The sequence below is a fragment of the Rhinolophus sinicus genome, linkage group LG11 (genome assembly GCF_036562045.2).
Source record: "Rhinolophus sinicus isolate RSC01 linkage group LG11, ASM3656204v1, whole genome shotgun sequence".
In the NCBI taxonomy this organism is placed as follows: Eukaryota; Metazoa; Chordata; class Mammalia; order Chiroptera; family Rhinolophidae; genus Rhinolophus; species Rhinolophus sinicus.
Window position 1 is genome coordinate 53,073,155 of NC_133760.1, and position 12,081 is coordinate 53,085,235.

At 39.2% G+C, this 12,081-nt stretch overlaps 1 protein-coding gene across 17 annotated transcripts in view; it reads left to right on the top strand.

Moving 5' to 3' along the window:
- Nucleotides 1-12,081, top strand: part of KMT2C (lysine methyltransferase 2C) — a 222,470-nt gene that overhangs the window by 41,738 nt on the left and 168,651 nt on the right. For all 17 annotated transcript variants that reach the window (XM_074315065.1, XM_074315070.1, XM_074315069.1 and 14 more), the window contains exon 2: nucleotides 11,826-11,914. In XM_074315065.1, coding sequence (XP_074171166.1) covers nucleotides 11,826-11,914 — 89 coding nt within the window. The remainder of the gene's footprint in view (nucleotides 1-11,825; nucleotides 11,915-12,081) is intronic.

Below are 12,081 nucleotides of genomic sequence, written 5' to 3' on the forward strand. Positions count from 1 at the left end.
GAGGATGAGATTGCCACGTCAGTGACCGTAGCCCTGTAGGGTTTTAGTGGCTGCAGAGTATTGCGTTGCTCAAATAAATGAGTCACCTGAATGAATGGTCTTTTCTTGTTGGACGGGAGGATTCTTTTTTTTTTGAGAGTCAGAAACGATGTGCAGATGAGTATCTTGGTGCACTTTATTATTTACTCATGATGAATTCCTAAGTGGAATTCCTGGGCCAAAGGCTATACAGATTTTAGACTTTTAATATCGACAAATATCACTGAGGCATAATTGTACCAACTTATACTCCTACCAATAATACACGCACATACCTGTTTATTTGTTTTCTTGCTAATGCTGGGAATTGTGATTTAAAAAGTCTTTACAAGAGCATTGAAGATTGGTTTGGGAATGTAAATGCCCTTTTTCCCTCCCATTCAGCTTATAATGAACCAATTATAATTGGAGCTGTTTGAATATAAAAGAGAACCAATAAAAATGAAATGATATGTTTATTGCCAAATAAAATGGCCTGAAAGCCACAGATACAGGGTGGGGCAGGCGGGGCAGGTGGGGCAGGTGGTTGTGGTGGAGATGACTGTGTTAGGACGTTGTGAAAAGATGTTTGAAAAGATGGCACATTTGCAGGGTTGGATGAGTCAGAGCGGTGGAGAGCTGAGTGGAGGAAGTTCTGAGTGAGGACAGTGAGGGGGGCAGGTCGGGTGCCCTAGGAGTTGACCCCTGCTTTTCTGAGTCGCAAACATAACTTATCTGAATGAAGCCTAAGTGGCTTTTGATTGCTCGGATCTGGAAGGTTGTTTGTGTGCTCAGAAGAACTCCTGTTGCTGAAAAAGGCTGTTCCTGAGGGGAGTAATGGGAGAAGGAATGGGAAAGGAGGGTTGTGGCCCGTTGTTGAGAAAAGGCCTTGAATGCCGAGCTCCGGGAATTGGGCTCTTACTCGGTATGTTGCAGGCAACTTTGTGGCATTTCTAGCAGGTGAAACATGCAGTGTTCCTGAGTAGGATAGTGTGGGGGTGGGGGGAGGCAGGGAGGTACAGACCACGGGCAGAGCTCCTGAGCAAGCAGTGAGGGAAGTGTGTCAGATGATGGCCCTGGGGAAAGAAGGGGAGCCATTGAGCTGTGAGGCCTTCCGTGGAAGGAAGTTCCAGAAAGGGGCGATTAGCTGCTGTAGGGGCACCAAGGAAAACGAGGACTCAGACGTTGCCGAAAGCTTTTAGCCTGAGTTTTTGAGAACAGAGGATAACACAAGAGGTAGACAGTTTTATTTCTAAAAGTTTTTGTAAAATAAATGCAGTTTATAAACTTTTTAAAAACCAGATCTTGAGATTCATGGTACGTTTAGTTCCTCTTGCCACATTATTAAAATGGGTTTGTGCGTTTGTGGACGAGAAACAGGAGGAAATGGAAGTAACGTGCATCCGACAGCGCCTTGGATGAGGGTCTGGGTTGTGCTGCCCTAGAGCGGGGCTTCTCATGCGTGGCCCGCTGACACGTTGGGCTGGCGGATTCCTTGTTGTGGGGACTGCGCTGTGCGTCCTTGGGGGAGACAAAAGCTGCCCCCCGCCCCCAAGTTGAGAACTGCTGCTCTAGAGGCCAGAACCAGGACTCTGAAATACGAATTGTGGGCCTGCCTGGAACAGTGCCCAGCACACAGCCAGCGCTCAGATGTTTGTTGAAGAAATGAATGATCAGATTATTTCGGCTTTGAATTAAAAACAGAACAAAACTTGGGGACAGACTCTCCAAGCTGCTGTAAGCACAGAAACAGGTGTCCATTGAGCAGTTCCTTCAGAGCTCATTTTCTCATCTGGGTTATTAATCTGACGAGGTATTTCTTCCAGTGTATAATTGGTTCTGAAACTTTTTTGCTGTAAAACGTTCAGAAACTCTCAGCTGGATTTTGTTCAAACATCTTAGCTTTGCATTCACGTCCTTCCCACACCTGGGGTCCATTTTACCTGTCGACACTTGTTCTCTGCAGAATACGGCAGGATTTACCCTCCCCTCTGCCTCCTCAAGCCGCTCTTGCTGCCCGAGTTACTTTTCTCTCCTCCTTCTCCCCACTTCATTCTGTTCCGTTTTCCTTTCTGAAATCCTACCCATCCTTCTTTGTCAAGTCTACTAATCATAAAGTGGCCTGTCCTTTCCCAACTAATCTGTTTGCTTTCACTGTCTGGAGACATTCTGTTGCTTGTTTCTCATGTACACGTCTCTCATTCATGCGTGTATCTCTGGCCGGCATTCTCGTTCTGTGTTGTGTATTGACGAAGTAGAGGCTGGACGTCTTGTCTGGGAGGTTATAGGAGGAATTCATCACTGGACACAGTTGAACAAATCCTGCTAATAGTAAGATTTTATGACCCTACTTTAGATGCACTTTTAGTCATACAGTTTGATCAAGTAGTAAATAAGTATTTCTAAAAACTTTGTGGAATTTTAAACATATATAAAAATAGAGAGATTTTTATATGAAACCCTACGTTCCCATTACCTAGTTTTAACAGCTGTCCCCCTTGTGGTCAGTCTTGTTCCATCTGGGCTGTTACTCCCCTCCCATCCTCTCCCCTCTCCAGCTATTTTGAAACAAGTTCTAGATTTCAAATTTTCAGTACATATGTCAGTAGGTAGCTAGATAAATTCTTTTACGTGACTTCTGCAAACTGCTTTGGGAAAACTGGTTCAACTGAAAGAATGGGAATATGGAATTTAGAAACTGCTGAAAGAATGGCCTTGAAAGACGCTTCATTAGTGTGGGGGCCTTGGATTGAGGGGTGAATGGGAGACGAGGAAGTGGAGGAGCACAGCCTGTGGATTCTTTCTAGAAGCTAGGCTGTGGAAGGAAGAGTTCCGGAGAGGCTTGTTTGAAAAGGGAGAAACTGAAAAACACTTACATATCTCATTTTATTCGATTCCTTGTAAGTTTTTAAAGAAGATAAAGGAGTTTGTACTCTTTATTTCATTGAAGTTGGAAACAGAACATAGAAAACTAAAATGCAGAACCCACCCCACCCTCCAATCCAGGACTTCTGGTTTAACATAGTAAAGAAAATATTTGCTTCAGAGTGAAGGAAATATTAGAACTTGAGTTTGTTAATTGTGTTACATGCTTCCTCATTTCATATTAACTGTTAAGGAATATGAGACTGGGAAGTAAATATCCAGGCATATGCAGATGTAAATTTAGAACTCGGTACAATAAACATCTGAATACCCACTTTGTACAAAGAAAGGTTGAGGCAGGTTCTGGGCAGGAAGGGAAGCCCGAAAGAAACATCTCTGCCTTGGGGAGCTCACGGTCTAGGTAAGAAACAGAAAGTAAGGGGAAAAGAAAAACACAGTCATTGCTTAAATAGTTAATTAACAAATCACAGTTTAAATAACAGTCCTGAAGCGAACAGGCCTTGGCAGAGGTGGAGGAGACACGTGGCTATTGTAAGTGGAAGTTTGTGTGGAGCCACCCGGGGGCTTGGGGGACAGGGACAGCCCTTTAAGTTCACTTCAAATTGTGCAGTTTCGTATTCCTTTCTTCTACGTGTGATTTTATATGTAATTCTATACAGTTTAGTTTAAAGAATAACAAGCATTTGTGTGCTTCCTTTCTAGTGAAGAGTAGAATATTACCCCCAAGGTTTTGAAGTCCCCTAAATACCTGTCCTCGGTCGCACCGCTCCTTCCTTCCCCTCCAGAGCAGTCACTCTGAAGTTTGTGTTGAACATTTTCTTGGTTCTTTTTATAGTTTTTAGAAGCCACATCTGTAGGTATCTCTGTACGACACATGCTTAGGTTCGCCTGCTTTTAAACATTGTCTTAGAGGAATCCTGCGCGGGGCAGCCGGTAACTGTCCTGCGTACACAGCTCCCTTTTCCCTTCCCTGGGCGTCGTGCTGCTGTTTCATACGCGGCTCTGCTCTGTATCCTGCTCCCCCTGGATTGAGATGCTTTCCCATCTTCTGTCTTGTTTCCACTCTTCCCTTTGGTAGTTGTGCATTGTGTGTATTGCTTTGTGTCTGCCCTGGGAGTGTCAGCATAAATATTGATCCAAAATGCAACATGAGTCAGCAATTCACCTTACTCCCAAAGGTAACAGCCTTAAAGTGCTTCTCCTCTGATCACCTGCCTCCCGGCTCACACGCGCCTGCCCATCACCTCAGGCCTTTTTGGAACCCCCAGATCAGACGTGATTAGTCTCCGTTCATGCAGTTAGTGTTTGTCTGGGGATGGGGACAAGTTCACTCTTTTCTCTCCTCACCATTCCCTCCTACATCTCCCATTTTCCTTCTGGGAATTCCCTTCCTGAAACTTCAGAAGGCAGTTGTTTGGCAGCTTTTGGTGGTACAAGAATCTGTTTTGTTTTTCTAACCATTTGCCCTCATCTTTGAAAGATACATTTATATTTGTGTATGGACTGTTCCCCAAAAATAAGACCTAGCCTGGACTGTCAGCTCTAATGTGTCTTTTGGAGCAAAAATTTATAAGACCCGATATTATTATATTATATTATACCCAGTATTATATTATATATATTATATTATGTTATATTATATTACATTACATTACATTATATTATAATGTTATACCAGGTCTTATATTATATAAGACCTGGTTTTATAGTAAAATAAGAATGGGTCTTATAGTAAATAAGAAGGGCCAAATGTATTTTCCCACATTTGGCCCTTGGTGAAAAACGTTGAAAAAAGTTTGGACACCCCTGATCTAAGGTGTATACATCACCCAACTTGACTGGGTAATATTGAGTGTTTGTCGAAAGGATTGCACCATTTCACACTTGCATCAGTAAAAGTCTAAAAGTTGCTGTAGGTTTTTTTAAACCAATTTTTGGTATAATCAGATTTAAAACATTTCCAGTATAGTAGCTGAGAAATATATTGTTTTAGATTTCATTTTTCTGATTATCTGTGAGATTGAACACCTTGTCAATCTTTTTCTCTGATTTTAGTTTGAGCTGTTTTTTGCCTTTGTGTTTAGATGTCTCTTCATAGCTTAAAACTTAAAACAACTCTAGCCTGGTAATTTTTGTTTTTCTGCTGGAGACTAGTTCATTTACATGTTTCATAATTATTGATATATGTTTGGAGTTATTCCTACCATCTTATTTTATACGTATTATTTATCAACTCCTTTCCACCCATTCTGTGTTTTTTATTTTGAGTTGTTTTCTACTTAAAATATTTCTGTTGAGAAATTTGATGCAGTTTTGATTCTTGATCCTTTGTAAATAAATTTCCCTTTCCCACAACAATTTTAGTGCTTTCCTTTATACTGTTCTTCTATATTTCACCACAAAACATTGTTTTGAAAATAGTTTAATAGAACACAGTTTTTTAAATGGGTTAATACGTTTCTTTAATAAACTTAATTTTGCGGGTTAATATTAGGTTTATAGAGTTGCACAGAAAGTACAGTTCCCACGTATCCCTCTCCCCAAGAAAACACATTTAAAAGAAAATTTCAGGTAAACTAATGGATGTGAGTTTATTAAAGTTTGTCATTTTTAAATCAAGGACCTTTTGAAAAATTGATCTTTGCAAGGACCTCTTCCTTGTATTTTTCATTTCTATGTTTTGAACTGTCATTTTTAACAAATACTCAAACTTTACAACTATCCATTGTTGGGAAATTCTGTATGTACCACTGTAAATTCTTTGATTGCAAGGTCGTAAATTAAAACAACAATAAAAAATGATACCTAGGTATTTATTAGAAAGTTTCACTTTCATTTGTGGTAAGTATGATATATACTTCTTCCTCACTCCAAATATTCAAGTCTTTGTGAAACCTAAACTTAGCTAAACAGTTACACACGTAGACACTATGTATGCAATTACCAGCTATAAGCACATCTACACTTACAATATAGGAAGGAAGGTGCCAGTTAATTGGCTGTGCCCATTTTGAACTGCTGGGATGATTACTGCCTGTTGCATGGGAAGATGGTTACACTTGTTTTGTTTTCTTTCCTTTGGTTATAATGTCATTGCTACATTGACTTGCCTTGACGATTACTTGTGTTGTGTTGTAGTCTTTATAATTACCAAGTGATTTTCTCTAAGACCTTTGTGACATAAGAGACTAAAAAGATCTGTATTCTGTATGGTCTGTATCTAGGATATTGTTGGTTTGATTGTCCAGTTTACTCTAACTAGTGTCTGTTTTCCTGTAACCTGCCCAGTGGAGGGTTTTATCACCCTTTGCTAATTTGATATGTAAAATGATATCTGCTTGCTTTAATTTCCATTTCTAAAATTGTTAGTGAGGTTGAATGTCTCATGTGGTAAAGGCCATTTCATTCTCTTTAATTGCTGGTCATATTCTTCGTTTTTCTATTGAGAATTTGTTTTTTCTCTTTTAAAAATGTTACTGTATTAGTAATGTTTTTAAGAAGAATTATTTAATGTTATTCAGTAAGCGACATATTTTAGGGGGCTCAAGGATCAAATTATGACCATAGAATTTTGTGACTTGATTTTTACTGGGTGTGTGTAAGTATGTATATGCGTATATCTATGTACATATGTATTAAATTATTGAACAAAATGGTCACAGGGATTTTTTGGTATCTTACAACTAATTGGCACAGATGTTCCATTTGCAGGTAATTTGGCATTATATGGACTCAGTAGTGGTCAGAGGTTAGAAATGAGGCCCTAGGCTTTAATCAGAGTCTTTCTTACCTGATTAGGAACAGCCCCTCCTGTGCAGGTTGCAGGTCAGCTCAGGCGCGCTCTCGCTGTACCTGCTGCAGTGCTCTCTCCTGAGCTCATTCCGTCCCAGGGAGACTGGAGAAGTAAAATAGTAAAGCCAGTGTGCTGTTTTGGCCGTACTTTGCATTTTGGTGTCTGTTCCTGATGAACCTGCTGTTATCTAGTGTTAGGGAAGGTCAAATAGTTGTTCCATGTGTTATTTCCATGTTTTATACTTGCATTCAGTGAGAGAAAAAGTTTGGCATGTGTTTCTCCATCTTATCTAGAACTGGAGCCTCCTGATAATTTTTTGCTTGAGATTTTTATGTATGTGTTTTTAAAAAATGAAGAACAGCTGTAATTTTATTTTCTTACACAATTGTTTTGATTTGGTATGACAGTTGTAATATCTGGGAGTAATGGGTGTTGGAGCGTTCCTTTTTAATTCTGTGGAACAAGTCTGTGATTTTGGTGGACATTGGTTGTATACAGTGTCTTTGACTTTGCTGTCAATGTAATGCCGACCTCGTAGAATGAGTTGGGAAGTGTTCCTTTCTCCAGCATATCCTGAAGATAGTGTAGGGTTAGGATTATTTCTTAAAAGTTTGATAGAATTTATCAGTAAACCCATTTATAACTATGTCTTTTTCCACTTGTCATTCAATTATGGTAGAATTTTTTGCTACATCTTTAAGGTCCGTCTTCTTTTGCCATTTCTAATCAGACGTTAATCTTTCAAAATGAAATTTTCATTTGATGATATCTTTTGAGGCTACCTCTGTGAGTTCCATTTGGTTTATTTTTTTAGTATCTTCCATTTCTCTCCTCATATTGATAATAGCTGGTTTGATGTCCAGTCTCGTCCCATCTATCATCATCTCTGTTGTTTTCTGTTTCTATTTCTTGATTTTTCTCTTGCTTATGATTCACATTTCCCTGCTTCTTTGTGTACATTGTAAATTTTTATTGGATGCCCATATTGTGATTTCGTTGGTGTTGCTGAGAGCTCGGTTTTTTCATAGTGCTTTCACAAGTGTTGAACTTCTTTTTGGCCTGGTCGTTAAGGTAGTCATGGATCATTTGGATTCTGTTGAGACTTATTTGTCAGCTCTTTTAGGCATGGTCTGCCATAGCCTTTGTTCTATTCCTAGGATTCATTTAGCCCCACTCCTAAAGGTTGCTCTGCTCTGGTCTCTTCCTGAATGTGACAGTGTCATCAGTGAGGTCTTGGGGCTCTGGCGTGAGGGGAGGCGCTTTATTCCCGGCTCTCCGGGAGCTCTGGGAGTGGTTTGTAATCACAGCTCTTGTGGAATTGTTCTTTGGAAGTTGTTCTTGTCCAGCCTTAGGGGGTGTTACACCACAGCTCCGCAGGTTGGATATCTGGGCACCATGTGCAGATTTCTGGAGCGCTTTCTCTGCCCTGCTGCCTCCTCTCACGTACTGTCTCGTAATTTCTAGGCTCCTGGGCTGAGGGTTTCTGTCTCCCCTTTTCTGCACAGTTGCCAGTCTCTGAGTCCCACGCTCTGTTCCAGTTTGTAACTGAGTTCCGAGCAGAAAGCCTCTGTGATGCCCGGTTCACAGTGTTTGCTTCTCTGTTGAGGGGTTACAGCCCCATTCCTGCCTGCCTGTGCGCCAGGGTCCGAGAAGGGTGGTTTCTTCTGTTTTGTGTGGTTTTCTAGTTGTTTATGGCTGGTGGGTAATTGTGAACCTTCTTACTCTGATGTGGCTTTCAGTAGATGTCTCCTATGTCATTTCAGGAACTCAAATTAGTTTTAATTTATAAGATTGATATGGAACATTGGACTTTTGATGGAAAATGATCTAAAAGTTAGTGGTATTATTTCAAATTTCTTTGCAACAAGGTAAATCAAAACGAAAGCGTTAAGAAATACAAAGGAAAAAAGAAGGTAGAAAAACCAAAGAAAGATTAAAATAAATATTCTTTATGTTATCATTTGTAATTAGACTTCAAAGTTCTATTAAAAACCAAAACTGGAAACATCTGAATGCAATATGGAAATACAAAATGTGTACATCTACTTTGCTATTTGGATATGGAAATTGGAAGCTGATACAGAGTTGACAAGTACAGCCATTGTCTTCTGCATTAAGAAAAAGACAAATTCGGTGTTTGATTGGGCAGAACAGTCACATAGCAGAAGCCAGTGAGCAGCGGTAAAGACGTGACTAAAATATGGGACATTTGAAGATGACATGTTGATAATTGGTCCAGTGACCAAAAGGAAAAGAATTCTGATCGTTGGTGAATGTAAAAAAGCATGTCTTATTGGTGCCAAAACCAAGAGTAGAAATAAGAAGAAGGAAAAAAAAACAGCAAAAATTAAAAATTTCTTTTGGAGGAATAAGTACCACAATGCAGACAATTGATATATTGAGATATATGTGCACGAGATAAGACAAGTTTCAAATAAAGCCACTTGTGCCAAAAATAATAACTTACTGTGTTTCCCTGAAAATAGGACCTAGCCGGACAATCGGCTCTAATGCGTCTTTTGGAGCAAAAATTAATATAAGACCCGGTCTTATATTATATAAAACCTGGTGTTGTGTTATGTCACGTCACGTCACGTCAAGTTGTAAGATCCGGTCTTACAGTAAAATAAGACTGGGTCTTACATTATTTTTGCTCTCGAAGACACATAAGAGTGGATTGTCCGGCTAGGTCTTATTTTCGGGGAAACACAGTAGCAACGGTCAGGATAGTTGAAGGAGAAACTTAAAAAGAGCAGGACATTGTTTTGGAAGGTTAGGTGACAGAGCCGCTAACCCATTTGTGTTTCAGTGTCTTTAACAGTGAGTGTTCATTATTTTGAAGAGCATGAAGGAAAGAGGAACTTCTGCCTCCATAATTATTTATAATTATATAGCCTCGTGAATTAGTTTCTCGTTCTCTGTCCCCTTGTAACAGTCACGTTGGGATTATCTCAAGAACTTCCAGCCTCCCTGTCCCTAGTCCTCATATGCTCTACAAGCTTTTAAACAAACTGGTACTTTTCCTTTTCATTGTAGACCTCACCTCTCCTTACACAACTGCGTGTTGCTCCCCGCACCGTGACGCAGGTCTGCGCAGCCTTGCTCTCCCCCCTGAGAGCAGTGCTCTTCTCCCCGTGTCTGCACGGTTCCTTCCTCTTCTGTGTCAGATCGCCACTGCACTGTCTATTTATGCACGTAAAGTTTCACTTTGTAAAGTTTGTTTTGTAAATCTCTTATTTAAAATGGCAGCTAGTCCTTCATTCTTTATTTTTTTTCTTTGTATTTTCCTGGCGTTACATGTGTTTTATTTGTTTACAAGCGTGACAGCTACGTTTTTCTCACTAGAATATAGTTTAGTGAAGGCTGGGGTGTTTTCCTTGCTGTTTACCTCTGTCTCCTGTATTTTAACAGAGCCGGTCACAGGAGGCTTGATGGAGTCATCTAATGAAGCTTGTTAAATATGTTGTCCAAATACTTGCTTCACATGCTTCTGACTAACTCTGGTGTTTCACCTATCAGATTGTAAGAGTGGGATGTTAGTCTCCCATAGTGATTGTGAATTTGTCAGTTTCCTTTTGTTCTGTAAAATAGGAATGTGCTTTATAGAATGTGCTTTATAGAATGTGAAGTTCTGTGGATCCTGGTGAATTAATCTTTTTAGCACTGAATAATGACAGCAAAGTTTAAGCCATTTATATTTACTGTGAAAATTCGTATTTGTTTTTTATCTTTTATTTTCTATTTACTATGTGTTTTTTCTCTCCTTTTCTACCTGCTTCTGCGTTGATCAAATTTTTCTTATTCCTTCTTTCCTCTTTGTTGTAAAGTTTACTTTTACATTTAAACATAACTGTTGGACTTAATAATTCTGAAGATAATTATTCGCTCCCTTTTTCCATGAATAATAAAATCAGCTTTCAAGTGCTTGAGCCCTAATCACCCTTTCTCCTCATTTCTTTGTTTTCTTCTATTTAGTTCTGCCATGAAATTAGAAATGACACTGTTTTGGCTGTTTGGTATGTTATGATGAAAAATTACTGATATTAAATCATACCTACATTCTGATTATATTTATTAGTATTTTATTTAGATTCTTTTTCAGCCATTTTTTTGGACTGTATTTGTTAGGATTTTGGTTTAGGTGTTTCTTTTTATTTGGGGGTGAGTAGAGATGACTTTTTGACAGTTTGCAGTAATTTAGTTATAAAACCATTTGGACTTCGATCACTTTAACTTTAAAAAATTCTTATGTTTCTTTTATTGGTTTTTTACTGGTTAATATTCTTTTCAAAGTAAGATTTAAATGGATTTCCTATTGCTTAAAACAGCTTGTGCCTTATTTTTTCATATTCTTTACTTCCTATTCTTTCAGTGTTTTTCAGCTACGTACTGAATTTGTTTATATCTTTTCTTTTTAAATAATGAATAATTTAAAGCACTGAAATTATCTGAATACTGCTATGTCAATTTCCGAGTTTTTATATATATATAATATCTTGTTTTTTCTTTTATGTATTTTAATTTTTTGACTCATTTCTATTCCTTATTTATGAGACTTCAAAAAATTTAAAAGCATTAGTTTATTTAAAAATTGTATTGGATCAAAAAAATCACATGACTTACCATGACTCTTATGTTTATTTTACTTTACTGAAGTATTTCTAAGTTAAATTTCATTACACTTGTAAAGTGGATATAATTGGACGGTGGTTAATATTTAGAATGTTTTCCTTTGAGTGGTTTGGTGGGGTGTACATCACTTTCTTAAAACACGCATGCCCGGGCATCACTCCTCAAGTTCATTGGATATAGAGGTAGAGCCTGGTGTGGGACCTTTGAAAGACCCCATTAGGCAGTCAAACACCCCTCCTGTAGAAGAGGGAGTCATCTGAAGGTCAGCCAAACGAGGGACAAAGTGTCGCGTTCTGTGACCCACATTCATCGGGGTCTGTCCTCACATACAGGTAGAAGACACGTCTGACTGGAAAGTCTGTTGTTATTATTTCCTATAAAATGGTAGAACAGTTGCCTGCATTATTTTATTTTGTGTGCCTTCAACTTGTGCTTTCTATTGAGTTTAATTCCGAGCTATAACAACACGTAACGGTATGTGTCTGCTTCTTTGTAGGCCTCGAAGCAGAGGAAGAAGTGCGGTGGAAGATGAGGACAGCACGGACGGGCTGGAGGTGGCGGACGCGGAAAGCACCGTGGAGACAGGTACCAGACCGTCGTGAGGAATTGAAAACGCACACGGGCATTAGCACAGTGAGCACGTGTCCATCTCCTGACCGGGGACATTTCCATCTGCTGAAATGGTTTGATGAGTCTCGACAAAGTGAAAACTGAGTTCTCCCCCTACAGCCCTGATTTAGAAGAAATTAGTA